This window comes from Ambystoma mexicanum, chromosome 13, assembly GCF_040938575.1.
Source record: "Ambystoma mexicanum isolate Mex_15411 chromosome 13, UKY_AmexF1_1, whole genome shotgun sequence".
Classification (NCBI taxonomy): domain Eukaryota; kingdom Metazoa; phylum Chordata; class Amphibia; order Caudata; family Ambystomatidae; genus Ambystoma; species Ambystoma mexicanum.
The window spans coordinates 805,079,382-805,091,577 of record NC_090938.1 but is presented as its reverse complement, the minus strand read 5'-3'; the positions used below and the strand labels follow the sequence as shown (position 1 = coordinate 805,091,577).

Below are 12,196 nucleotides of genomic sequence, written 5' to 3'. Positions count from 1 at the left end.
TGCAAGGAGCGTGCCGCGGACACATCTAAAGACGCGCCACAGCACCCCGATGGTCGCGAAGTCTATGAAGATAGTCAGGAGCCTTTGTCTAGCACGATCAGTAATACATTTCGGCGCCAAAGGCAATCAAATGAAGATTTTCCACCTTTTGCACCTTCTGGTTCGTCTAAATGGACCAGAGAAAAATTCGAAGGGTGCATGGACCGCTTGGAAAGGATCGTGTCACTTCCAGAGCACCCTACACCCAAGATACCTTAGGAGGGTCTTCTTGCTGTGTCAACCTTACAGCTTCCTGGAGATTTAGAATCTCCTCGGGACCTTTTCACTTCAATCCACCCTGAAGATGAAATTCAAATGGACACCTGTCAATATATTTATGATGAGGAAGAAGATACTACCTTCCTACAGGACTACACTGCAGATGACCAGGCGGATGCCACGGACAACTGGGAGGACACTCATCAAGTTGAGACGGAGCCATGGGCACTCACAACCAGGACACAGATGTCCTGTGTGTGGACGATCAAATGGCCTTTCATGACATCTTGAGGAAGCTAGCCGATTACTTTCAGATCGCCACCCAAGAAGCCATACCTGAACAAGATTTTGTGGAGGACATTCTTAAAGAAAAAAACCCTCCAGTCAAGCCATTCCTCCCCTAAACTCCATTAAAAGGAGATTGGCTCCTTCTCTTGTCACACCAGCCCAGACCAGGGCAGTAAATCCAAGGCTGGAGAAATTATTTTGGCCATCGCCTTCTGACCCTCAATATATTAAAAGCCACGCCATTTCGATTCCCTAGTGGTTACCACCACCCGGAAACCGGCGGGAGTACCCCTTGCTACGGGAGAGGCACCTCCCGATAAGGAGTCAAAAAGATGATATGCTTTGGGTAAACTTATTACCACGGCAGAAGCATAGCAAACACCACGTTGCTTGCCAGTTAAGCTGATGGCACAGTGGAACCTTATAGAGAAGGTCTCCAGGAAGTGCCTGAACCCGCAAGAACTAAATTACTTGATATCCTGGACGAGGGCTGGCAGGTCAACACAAATGTAATTAAAAACACCCTGGATACCGCAGAGACGGCAGGAAGGTCCCTAGCTCAGGGCACTCTGCTATAACGGCATGCTTGGCACCGAAACTCGGGCTTCAAGCCGGAGACCCAAGCAGCCCTTATAAATAAGCCTATAGAGGAATCAAACCCCTTCGGTAAAGCAGTCGACGAGGCTCTAGAGACTGCTAAAAAAGAGCATGAGACTCTTAAGTCTCTTCAATAATTCTCTCAGAAGCCCTCCCCCAGAGGGGAAGCGGTTCCCGTCGTCCTTTCGAGGCGAATCCCATTCCTCACAGAATATGTACAACACTGGAAGCAACTGGAACTCGGGGCAGGCATCCATCACCCCTGCTGACTATCCACCTAGGGGTCAGCGGCGCAGGAAGGGTAGAGGCAGAGGTCCCAACTCCAGGGGAGCCACAGCCTCTGGTCAGAAATGACCTACGGATTCAGGTCCCCTCCCATGTCACCTCGGTCGGGGGCCGCTTAACATCTTTCCTCTCGGCATGGGACAGAGTTACATCAGACCAGTGGGGTTTAAAAACCGTTGCCCACGGGTACTGTGTGATATTCGCCCCACCCCCACAATTCAGACCGCCCAAGACAAGACGCCTGACGCCAGACCATCTGCGAATCTTGAAACAAGAGGTGGAAGCACTGCTGGAAAAGGACGCCATAGCAGCCGTCCCTATTCTTGAGGTAAACAAGGGTATTTATTCAGCGTACTTCCATGTACCCAAAAAGGACCTCATCATGTGACCTGTATTAGAATTGCGCCCAGTAAACAAATTTGTCAAACCCCAAAAATTTTGTATGGTAACTCTGCAGGAAGTAATCCCACTCTTGAAGCGGGGGGATTACATGGCAACACTGGACATGAAGGATGCATACTTTCATATTTTAATGTTGCCAGCGCACAGAAAATATCTAGGGCTCGTGGTAGAGGACAAGCACTAACAGTTCAAAGTCCTCCCCTTCGGCATTGCTTCGGCACCAAGCGTGTTTACAAAGGAACTGGCAGTAGCGGCAGCACACCTGCGCAGACTATCCATCCCGGTTTACCCTTACCTCGACGACTGGCTCATAACGGGATTCTTACGAAACATGCCTATCGAATACTCAGAAGACAGTAGACCTTCTGTTCAATCTGGGATTCTCCATCAATGGGAAGAAATCCAGCCTAGACCCCAGTCAAGTCAAACAATTTCTAGGGGCTCTAATCCAGACAAAAGACGGCCTCGTCTTCTCCTCCAACGAGAGGGTTCAGAACATGCTTTCTCAGATCCCTCAATATGTAGCCAGTCGGGAAGTGATGGTATGCAAGGCTATGCACTTGCTAGGTTTGATGGTGTCATGCATTTAATTAGTTCCCCATGCGCTGCTGCGAATGTATCCCATGCAAGAGTGGCTCAACAGCCAGTGGTGTCAGGCCAGTTGACAATGGGAAGATCTGGTAGTTGTCTCGCCAGACCTCGATCTCTCTCTGCAGTGGTGGTGGTGGTCAAGGGAAAACCTCTTGAAGGGGAAGACCTTCACCACTCCCGCAGTAGAAGCCACTCTCACGGGGTGGGGGGGCTCACCTGCTTCAGCAGACAGCGCATGGATTGTGGTCCCCACAAGTAACATCCAACCATATACATCTGTTAACGCTGCTACCAGTGTTCAAAGCACTGAAAGCCTTTCAAACACAACTACAGGGGAAGACAGTCCTGGTCCTGACAGACAGCACCACAGCCAGGTATTACCTAAACAAGCAGCAGTGCACACACTCTACAGGGCTATCCAAGCTGTCCCAGAACATTTGGATGTGGGCTCTCAAACATAGGATGTTCCTACTGTCCCAGCACGTTCCAGGAGAACTCAATCTTCTAGCGGACGTGCTCAGCAGAGATTTCCCACTGCCCGTAGAATACGAATGGCGTCTGCACAAAGACATTGTCTCCAACGTCTTCGCAGAATGGGGCATCCCAGAGATCTACTTGTTCGCAACTCAGGAGATTGCCCAATGCCAAGACTACACCTCCAGTTACCCCCAGAACCGCTCCAAGGGGAACGGGCTCTGGATAACATGGTCAGGGAAATGTGTCTACGCTTTTCCCGCCTACTCCCCTACTCAACAGGATAGTGCACAAGATGCACCAGGAACCAGTTACCATGATTCTGGTGGCCCCCATGTGGGGCCGCCAACCCTGGTTCACTCATCTAATGGAAATGTCCCTCTCCTCCCTGTGAGACTTCCCTGCCCGTACAACATGTTGTCTCGGAACGAAGGGGAGACATTACACCCATGCCTGCAAACTCTGAATTTAGCGGCCTGGCTCCTGAGGTCATAGAGTTTGGACACCTTTAACTCCCTCAGAGATGCATGGACATCCTCAGGGAGGCTAGAAAACCTAACGCGGGTTATTGCTATTCCACTAAGTGGGAACGCTTTGTCATCTGCTGTAAAACCAAGGGCGCCAATCCCATTGAGTGCTCACCTACACACATTTTGTTGTACCTAACTCATTTGTTAGACTCAGGTTTGGTTTTTATTTCCGTAAAGGTTCATCTAGCTGCTCTATCAGCCTACACTACGCCACAACAGAAAGTGTTGTGGTGGAGAATACCGATTATTAAGGTTTTTATGGAAGGGGTTAAAAGATTTCACCTGCGCCATTTCTAACCCAGCTCCCGGATGGAACCTAAATGTGGTTTTGACCAGACTCATGGGGTCTCCTTTTGAACCAATGCATAAAGCAAGTCTAAAAGACCTTACTTATAAGACGGTCTTCCTAGTGGCTAACCCTTCTTCTATTAGAAGGGTTAGCAAACTACAGGCCCTTTCAGTTCTAGACCCTTTTGTTACAGTCCACAGGGATAAGGTAGTTCTGTGCACTCATCCCAGATTTGCGCCTAAATTCATCTCGAAGTTCCATGTGAACCAATCAATTGAACTACCCACTTTCTTCTAGAATCCCACTAGCATGGCCTAAAGAAGCCTACACACACTAGATGTGCGCAGGGCAGTCATGTTTTACCTGGAAAGAACGAAACCACTGAGAAAAACGAACCAGTTTTTCGTTTCAGTGGCGGCTGGTAGAGAAGGAGATCCTGTCTCTAAGTCAGCCATCTCAAGGTGGATACTCAAATGCATCACACTATGTAACACTCTTGCAAAGAGAGAACTGCCCTTCAAGCGTAGAGCACACTCTACTCTGGGCACTGGGGCTTCCATAGCATTCATTGCAAATGTTCACCTTGAGTCCATTTGCAAAGCGGCAACCAGGAGTTCTGTACACACCTTTACAAAACACTACTGTCTAGATGCTCACTCTAGATCTGATTCCCAGGTGGGACAAGCAGTACTAAGACATCTTTTCTCTACTGTTCCTTCTCACAACCCACCTCCAACTCCGGGTACTGCTCGCTAGTCTATGCACAGCATGTGATTCTAAGCAGATTAACAAGCATCAGAAGACATGCATTAATTACCGTAAAAGCATTTCTGATGGTTGTATCTGCTTAGATTCACATGCGCCCACCCTTTCTCCCCGCTCGGGGTGGAAGGAACATAGACGTCTTACTACTTTCTCTCTTTATGTACTCCCTCACAATAGCCTTGGGCTCCTTCGTGGCAGAAAAAATACAATCGGAGGGATCTCGGCACGTGAGGGATTTTGGGTACTACACACGTCACGATAGGGATAGTGTTGCAGACACGCCTATGCCGACGTCCCATTTCAGTCCCTGAAAAAAAAGATGCAATATTCTGCAGTTACCACTGGATGTCGAACCATATGCACAGCATGTGAATCGAAGCAGATACAATCATCAGAAATGCTATTACGGTGAGTAATGAATGTCATTCATTACATCGTGCATGAGAATACGCTTTTGAGCCTGCGCCAGATTGCAGAAGAGACTGAAAATGACCAGGGCTTACAGGTCATCCTCCGGTGTCTAGAGACAGGCCGCTGGAAGCAGGTGAAACTGGGACAAGGCACCTGTGAAGAAACGAGGCTGCATATCAGCTGCCTGGTGGCTGTTAAAGAGGAGTTGGCCGAGACGGACAGAGGACTCCTTCTAAAAGGAACATAAATAGTGATTCCCCGAACTCTACAAAAGAAAATACTGGAACTAGCTCATGATGGACATAGAGGCATTGTGTCCACAAAGAGAATGCTTAGGCAAAAGGTGTGGTTCCCCCTGCTAGACTCCCAAGTGGAAGATTTACTCAAACTCTGCCCCGCATGCGCTGTCATCAATCCACACACATGACCAGAGACCCTACGAATGACAGACCTCCCAGAAAAGGCTTGGAAAGATGAAATCGCAGTACATTTTATTTTGGACCATTAGAAGGGGGCGAATACATAATAGTGGCTGTGGACAAATACTCTTGTTTCCCAGATCTGCAGCTAGTGCCAACCATCTACGCATTCCACACCATACACGCACTTGACAGGATGTTTGCCACCTATGGCATCCCGAGAGTCGTGAAATCGGACAATGGGCCCCCTTCACGGGACAAGACTTTAAGGTGTTCACGGAATACATCGGTTTTGCACACCGAAGGATCACACCGTTATGGCCACAAGCTAATGGCACAGTGGAACGTTTCATGAGTAAAATCAAAACAAACCTGCAAATCGCCCGACTGACAGGCGAGCATGTAGAGAACATATTATACCAACTGTTGCGAGACTATCGCAACACCCCACATAGCACGGTAGGAAAGACTCCTTTGGAGGTCATATTCGGCAGGAACACACGAATGAGACTACCTCATGCCACCAGCGCAGAAGAGCGATACCAAGGAGATGCAGAAATAAGGGAACAGGACACCAGACATGAGGAGAGCATGAAAAGGCGAGCGGACGAAAATAGAACGAGACAATGACCTGGAACCAGGGGATATCGTAATAGTGCATCAGTCGCAAACCAGAAAGAATGTGGCTGCCTTTGACAATGAACCATTGACTGTAACACAGGTAAAGGTCTCTCCCATCTCAGCAGGTGAAAGGAGGAGCAGCACCAGAAATTCTCCACACTTCAAAAGAATGCCAGGAGTCATCCTGTCAGGATCATACACCCCAGCTCCTACAACTCAAGGGTGGGATCGGTCCTATGAGGATGATGGTGAAGACTTGTGCGAAGAACAAGCACAGTCACCTCGGAGGGAATATGAGAATGCTTTGACCCCGCGAGTGACAACCCGACCTCAGAGGGCCCGCAACCGACCTCGGAGACTTATAGAGGAAATTAACTAAGGCACATTGTTGTGTTGTTTAGTAGCGGGGGGGGTGACGTGGATAGGGGCATGGGGCATGGGGCTGCGGGGGGTTTGGAGGGTGGGAGATGGGAAGTTCAGTTGATGTTTGGAGTAGAGGAATAAAGACTTGTGTCCGCCTCCTCATTGCATGCATGCATGAATGAGTGAGGCTGTGTGGGTAACCGGCTAGATCACGTCCAGTCTAGATTCTACACCATCCTGGCACCTGCCTTCTGTATGAGGAGGCGTGGCCAGGATGGTCTAACAAGTGTGGCCTGAAGCTAATGTGGTGGTGGCCCACCGCAGTGACATTAATATCTGTTAATGCCCACACCGTGCTGTCTTGCCCACTCAGGCCCCATCGTTTCTACACCTCTGCGTGAAGCTCCAGCCAGAAATATGTTAACTCTGTTCTGCTTTGGTGTTGATTTGGGGCAGTATAAAAGCTTTGTAACATAACTTATATCGGAGGGGAGGAAGGGAAGGGGCCTCTGGAGTGCACCTGCAGTCCCGGTTCATAGCGCAGCAGCCTTTTGTAAATGCACATTTCCTGAATTCCTTCGTCGAGAGAAACTACCTAGTGAAAACCATATCCGCGTGATAGAGCGATATCAGTCCTCTGCACACAGACGCAGCGTCATGGATCAGGAGAAAAGGTTGCAGACCACAATCGCTACACGCCCCTTGAGGGCTACATCTCAGAAACTGGTTTAAGCCAAAGGAAGGAGAAACGCTACAAGCCTCCTTAGGGGTGCATCTCAGATGCTGGTTGAGACCAGAGGAAGGAGAAAGGCTACACAGCTCCTGTGGGTACGTCTCAGACACTGGCTGAGACCAGAGGAAGGAGATGGGCTGCACGCCTTCTTTAGGGGTGCATCTCGGACACTGGTTGGGGCCAGGGAAAGTAGAAGGGGCTACAAGCCTAGACACTGGTTGAGACCAGAGGACGGAGAAAGAGCTACACAGCTCCTGGGGGTACATCTCAGACACTTGTTGGGACCAGAGGAAGGAGAAGGATCTACAAGCCTCCTGTGGGCTACATTTCGGACACTGATTGAGACCAGAGGAAGGAGAAAGAGCTACACAGCTCCTGGGGGTACATCTCAGACACTGGTTGACACCAGAGGAAGGAGAAAGGCCCACACGCTTCCTGAAGGCTACATCTCGGACACTGGTTGACACCAGAGCAAGAGGACGGAAAAGAGTTGCCAGACACCCGGAAGGAGATCCAAGTGCATGTTGACCCAGAAAGGTGATCACGAGCTGAAAGGCCAAAATAGCATACCTTCAAAGGAATAACGAGGAAATACTTGCTGGTAGACCTGTGTCCAAAGGGAATACGCTAAGCAGGGGGGGCATATTTCTTGGTAGGAGTTTGGCAAGAAGTAAGCAGGGCTCTATCACCCTCTGACTGGGAAGACCTAAAGCAAGGCGGGTGCTTTATCCCTGAGATCTGAGTAGGGTGCTGCTTCCCAGAGTCTGTGTGTGTGTGCTAATGATAGCGAGCGGGTCTGTGTCCGGAAGAGTCTGTGTCGGGCCAGTGGAGCCCGGGCAGGTTTCTGTATCCCGAGTGTTAGTGAGCCACCCTGGCGACACTGGCTATGTTCTTAGGGGCGTACTCCCAAAGATGGGGGCATATAGAGGATAGCAGGCGCCTCCTGTACCCTTAACGTATCCACCTGACACCCCCTGAATACAAGCCCCTTGTGCTTTCTAGGCAAGTCTGAAGGCCCTGTAGGCGCTCACAAACCCCAACTCGTTGCGTGTCTCAGTAACTCTGCCGCACCTGGTGGCCTTTCGTCAAAGCACCACAATGGGTGTACGCTCTGAATGGGTTGTAGTGGCTTGAGAACATCTGTTGCATGCACGAAGAGGGGGGGACACTAACAAGGGAACTGAAATGATGCTCTAATGCACTGCTTTTAAACTTTTTTGGTCTGGGCCCCCCAGAGCAAAATGTGGGCAGGCCGGGCCCCCCAAATATGCCTAATGGGCAGTAAATCCAAATGGCTATATGAACTATTGCGCACCGTCACCGCCCCATACTCCCAGTATTGTCCCTGTACTCTCGCAACCATCAGTCTCTGGGCTCCGTCATACGACTCCTACCCCAGTCCCTGGGCTCTCCCCACTCCTACCCCAGTCCCTGGGCTCTCCCCACTCCTACCTCAGTCCCATGGCTCTCCACCCCACCAATGTCCCTGTGCTCTCTCCCCTGCTCCCACCACTTTGCCATGGCTCCCCCATCCTGCCCTCACCACAGACCCTAGGCTCGGCCCATCCCACTCTCAGCACAATCCCAGGGCAGCTGGTGATTTTTTAAGTGGATGGTCTTAATTGTTTCTCCCAGATATGCCACAGCAACCAAGCGTAGCGAGGGAGCCCCAACCAATCATGGGGGGGGGGGGCCCGCAGGTCTTTTTTAAAATAATGTGTTAAAATGTTGCATTTTAGAGCATACTTAAATGGGTAAAAAGCCAAGCAGTTTGCAGTTGGCGCGGTGGGGTAGTGGGGGGGGGCCTAGGGGGCACGTAAGTAATTTTTACTGGACATCTACCATAGATGTCCAGTAAAAATATTCCATGCCTGCCCCCTGGGCGCTACCGCGCCTAACACACTCGCACAATCAGTGATCATGTGTGTATGCAAGGCGCTGGGTCGTCCAAGCGGAAAGCATGTTATTTTTTTTACTGGACATCTATGATAGATGTCCAGTCAAAAGATACCATCCCTCTCCTCCCGGCTACACAGAGTCTCAGAAGGAGAGCTGATTTTGGCAGGTGGGTAGGGGGTGGGGCATTTTTAAAATGCCTTTGTTGTACAAAACCACTCACCCACCCCCACTCGCCAAAACCAGCTCCACGGACCGACACAAACACACATTCAAACAGCAAACACTTTATCATTCACTTGAGCACCCATCACCATACACTCGTAACACAAGCATCCATGCACATAAAGAAATAAAAAATTAATGAACATAAACGTACCTTCTGCAGCGTTCCTGAGGTTTCCTCCCCAGCGCTCCAGCTCCTGCATCATGAAGAGGAATCGGCAAGCAAAAGCTTCCTGGTTCATGCACATGCAGGCGGGGGCCTGCGGGTGGGTGCTGAAATGCCCTGCTGCAGCTGGCCCTGTCTGTACTGTCTGTATGATTGAGGAGGTGCAGGAGCTCCCCCTCGCACATACAGACATGCAGTGCCCCAGCCAGCATTTCCAATGAGCTATGCAAGGCTGGCGAAGCAAAACACTTTGTTTCCCTTTGACAGTTCAGCCAGGCCAGGAGCACTCCCTCAGCTGGAAAAAGCAGCTGAGGGAGTGCTCAGTGTTTCACTGGGCTGGTTCCCCGGCTCCTCCATAATGGGTGAGGGGGCCACTGGATCGACGCCCTCCTAACCCATTATGGATGAAATGCACCTGTCCAGGACTCCCCTCCACGATTCTATTTTCCTCCCGGAAACAAAAATAAAAAGTGTTGTTTTTGTTTTTTTCCAGGCTGAGGCCTCGCGCCCCCAAGGGAATGCGGCTGCACATGGGCGGGGGGGCACAGTTTGAATACCTCTGCTCTAATGCCACCCCAGACCCCTTGCTGGTGTGGTAGCTTCCCATGGGCGCCGGCGTAGGTGCCTTTGCATTCTCTGTCTACCATTTTAGCCTCCCATAATGTTGCTGTTTAGCCAATGCACGTAAGTTCTCCCCGCACCCGTGCGATAATGGCCCTCTGTGGCAGTCTTTTGTTGCATTGCTTGCCAGCAGTGGTGCTCTCCTCGCTGTTACACTGTGCACCCTCATATACATTCCCACTCCCAAAATTCAGAGAGGCTGGAAAGGATGACGTAGTGAGTACAAAGCATTCTGGGAAGTCGCTTCCCTGGTCCTCAGCTGGAGCGCCTGGACTCCTCCTTTACTGGCAAAGTTGGCAACAGTATTTTGTGTAATAGTTGTGTGACGTGCCCGGCCGCTGCAGAATGCTCACCTGGGAGGGAAGCCTGCTCGAGAAATGGCGGCTGTGGGAAGGAAAACAAGTAGCTGCATTTATTGAGGCCAATTAAATCATTCCCTTGTGATCTGTCATCTCCACAAAGGCCGCTTCTTCCGGCCGAATGAATCCAGCCACTGTTGCTCTGTGTCCTTGAGCTCTCGTGATCCTCTGTTCGCCTAAATATCTGCTCTGTAATATCCCTGCTGCCTTTACATCCCACGATCCTCTCTGTTTCTCCAGATGTGGCGGACGTCTGTGCCTTCCTGGCCTCCGAGGACAGCGCCTACATCACAGGCGCCTGCATAGAAGTGACGGGTATGTATATCCTAGTAGTGCCGCCAGGTGGCAGCAAAGGCCCGCGAATGGCACAGCGCCCGAGTCACAAGGCGAGCTGGGGAGTGAGGTGTGCGGGGATGGGCGCAGTGCAAGGGAGGTGTACACTAGAGGGGAGGGGGGGGGGGAGAGCAGGTGTACATAATATAATATGATGCCTGAGGGCTATGGTGCGGTAGAAATAAACACAATAAATAAATGGAGGGTGGTGTGTAGGTGCCAGTAAGGAGAAGCAGCAAATACGGATTGCACCCATGGACGTTTGGGGACAGATAAAAGGACCACAGATTGAGATGTTGGGGGATGGGGGAGGGTAGAGATTGTAAGATTAAAGAGGAAAGATGTGAAGGGGCAAAACCACACGCAGCTTTGTGGACAAAACAAAAGTGAAAGAGTAGGCGAGATTCAAAGTAGAGCCACGGAATTGATTGTAGAGATGTAGACATGGGAGGGAGGGGGAGGGGGTGCAGAGAGAGAAGGGAGGGGGCACGAACTGAGGAATTGAATATATAGAGCGCAGGGGGGCAATTCTGGGGGCAGGGAGACAGAACACAAGAGCAGAGCAGTCACCAAGGCAGAGAGAAGAAGCTTAGGGGCAGTGAAAGTCACCAAGGCAGAGAGAGGAAGCTTAGGGCCAGTGAAAGTCACCAAGGCAGAGAGAGGAAGCTTAGGGCCAGTGAAAGTCACCAAGGCAGAGAGAAGAAGCTTAGGGGCAGTGAAAGTCATCAAGGCAGAGAGAAGAAGCTTAGGGCCAGTGAAAGTCACCAAGGCAGAGAGAGGAAGCTTAGGGCCAGTGAAAGTCACCAAGGCAGAGAGAGGAAGCTTAGGGCCAGTGAAAGTCACCAAGGCAGAGAGAGGAAGCTTAGGGCCAGTGAAAGTCACCAAGGCAGAGTGAAGAAGCTTAGGGGCAGTGAAAGTCACCAAGGCAGAGAGAGGAAGCTTAGGGCCAGTGAAAGTCACCAAGGCAGAGAGAGGAAGCTTAGGGCCAGTGAAAGTCACCAAGGCAGAGAGAGGAAGCTTAGGGCCAGTGAAAGTCACCAAGGCAGAGAGAGGAAGCTTAGGGCCAGTGAAAGTCACCAAGGCAGAGAGAAGAAGCTTAGGGCCAGTGAAAGTCACCAAGGCAGAGAGAGGAAGCTTAGGGCCAGTGAAAGTCACCAAGGCAGAGAGAGGAAGCTTAGGGCCAGTGAAAGTCACCAAGGCAGAGAGAGGAAGCTTAGGGCCAGTGAAAGTCACCAAGGCAGAGAGAAGAAGCTTAGGGGCAGTGAAAGTCACCAAGGCAGAGAGAGGAAGCTTAGGGCCAGTGAAAGTCACCAAGGCAGAGAGAGGAAGCTTAGGGCCAGTGAAAGTCACCAAGGCAGAGAGAGGAAGCTTAGGGCCAGTGAAAGTCACCAAGGCAGAGAGAAGAAGCTTAGGGCCAGTGAAAGTCGCCAAGGCAGAGAGAGGAAGCTTAGGGCCAGTGAAAGTCACCAAGGCAGAGAGAAGAAGCTTAGGGGCAGTGAAAGTCACCAAGGCAGAGAGAGGAAGCTTAGGGCCAGTGAAAGTCACCAAGGCAGAGAGAGGAAGTTTAGGG

The 12,196-nt window shown here is 50.8% G+C and overlaps 1 protein-coding gene across 2 annotated transcripts in view; it reads left to right on the top strand.

Annotated features, from left to right (window-relative positions):
• HSD17B8 (hydroxysteroid 17-beta dehydrogenase 8) overlaps positions 1–12,196 on the top strand; it is a 162,683-nt gene that overhangs the window by 90,402 nt on the left and 60,085 nt on the right. For both annotated transcript variants that reach the window (XM_069635243.1, XM_069635244.1), the window contains one exon: positions 10,534–10,608. In XM_069635243.1, the coding sequence (XP_069491344.1) occupies positions 10,534–10,608 (75 nt within the window). The remainder of the gene's footprint in view (positions 1–10,533; positions 10,609–12,196) is intronic.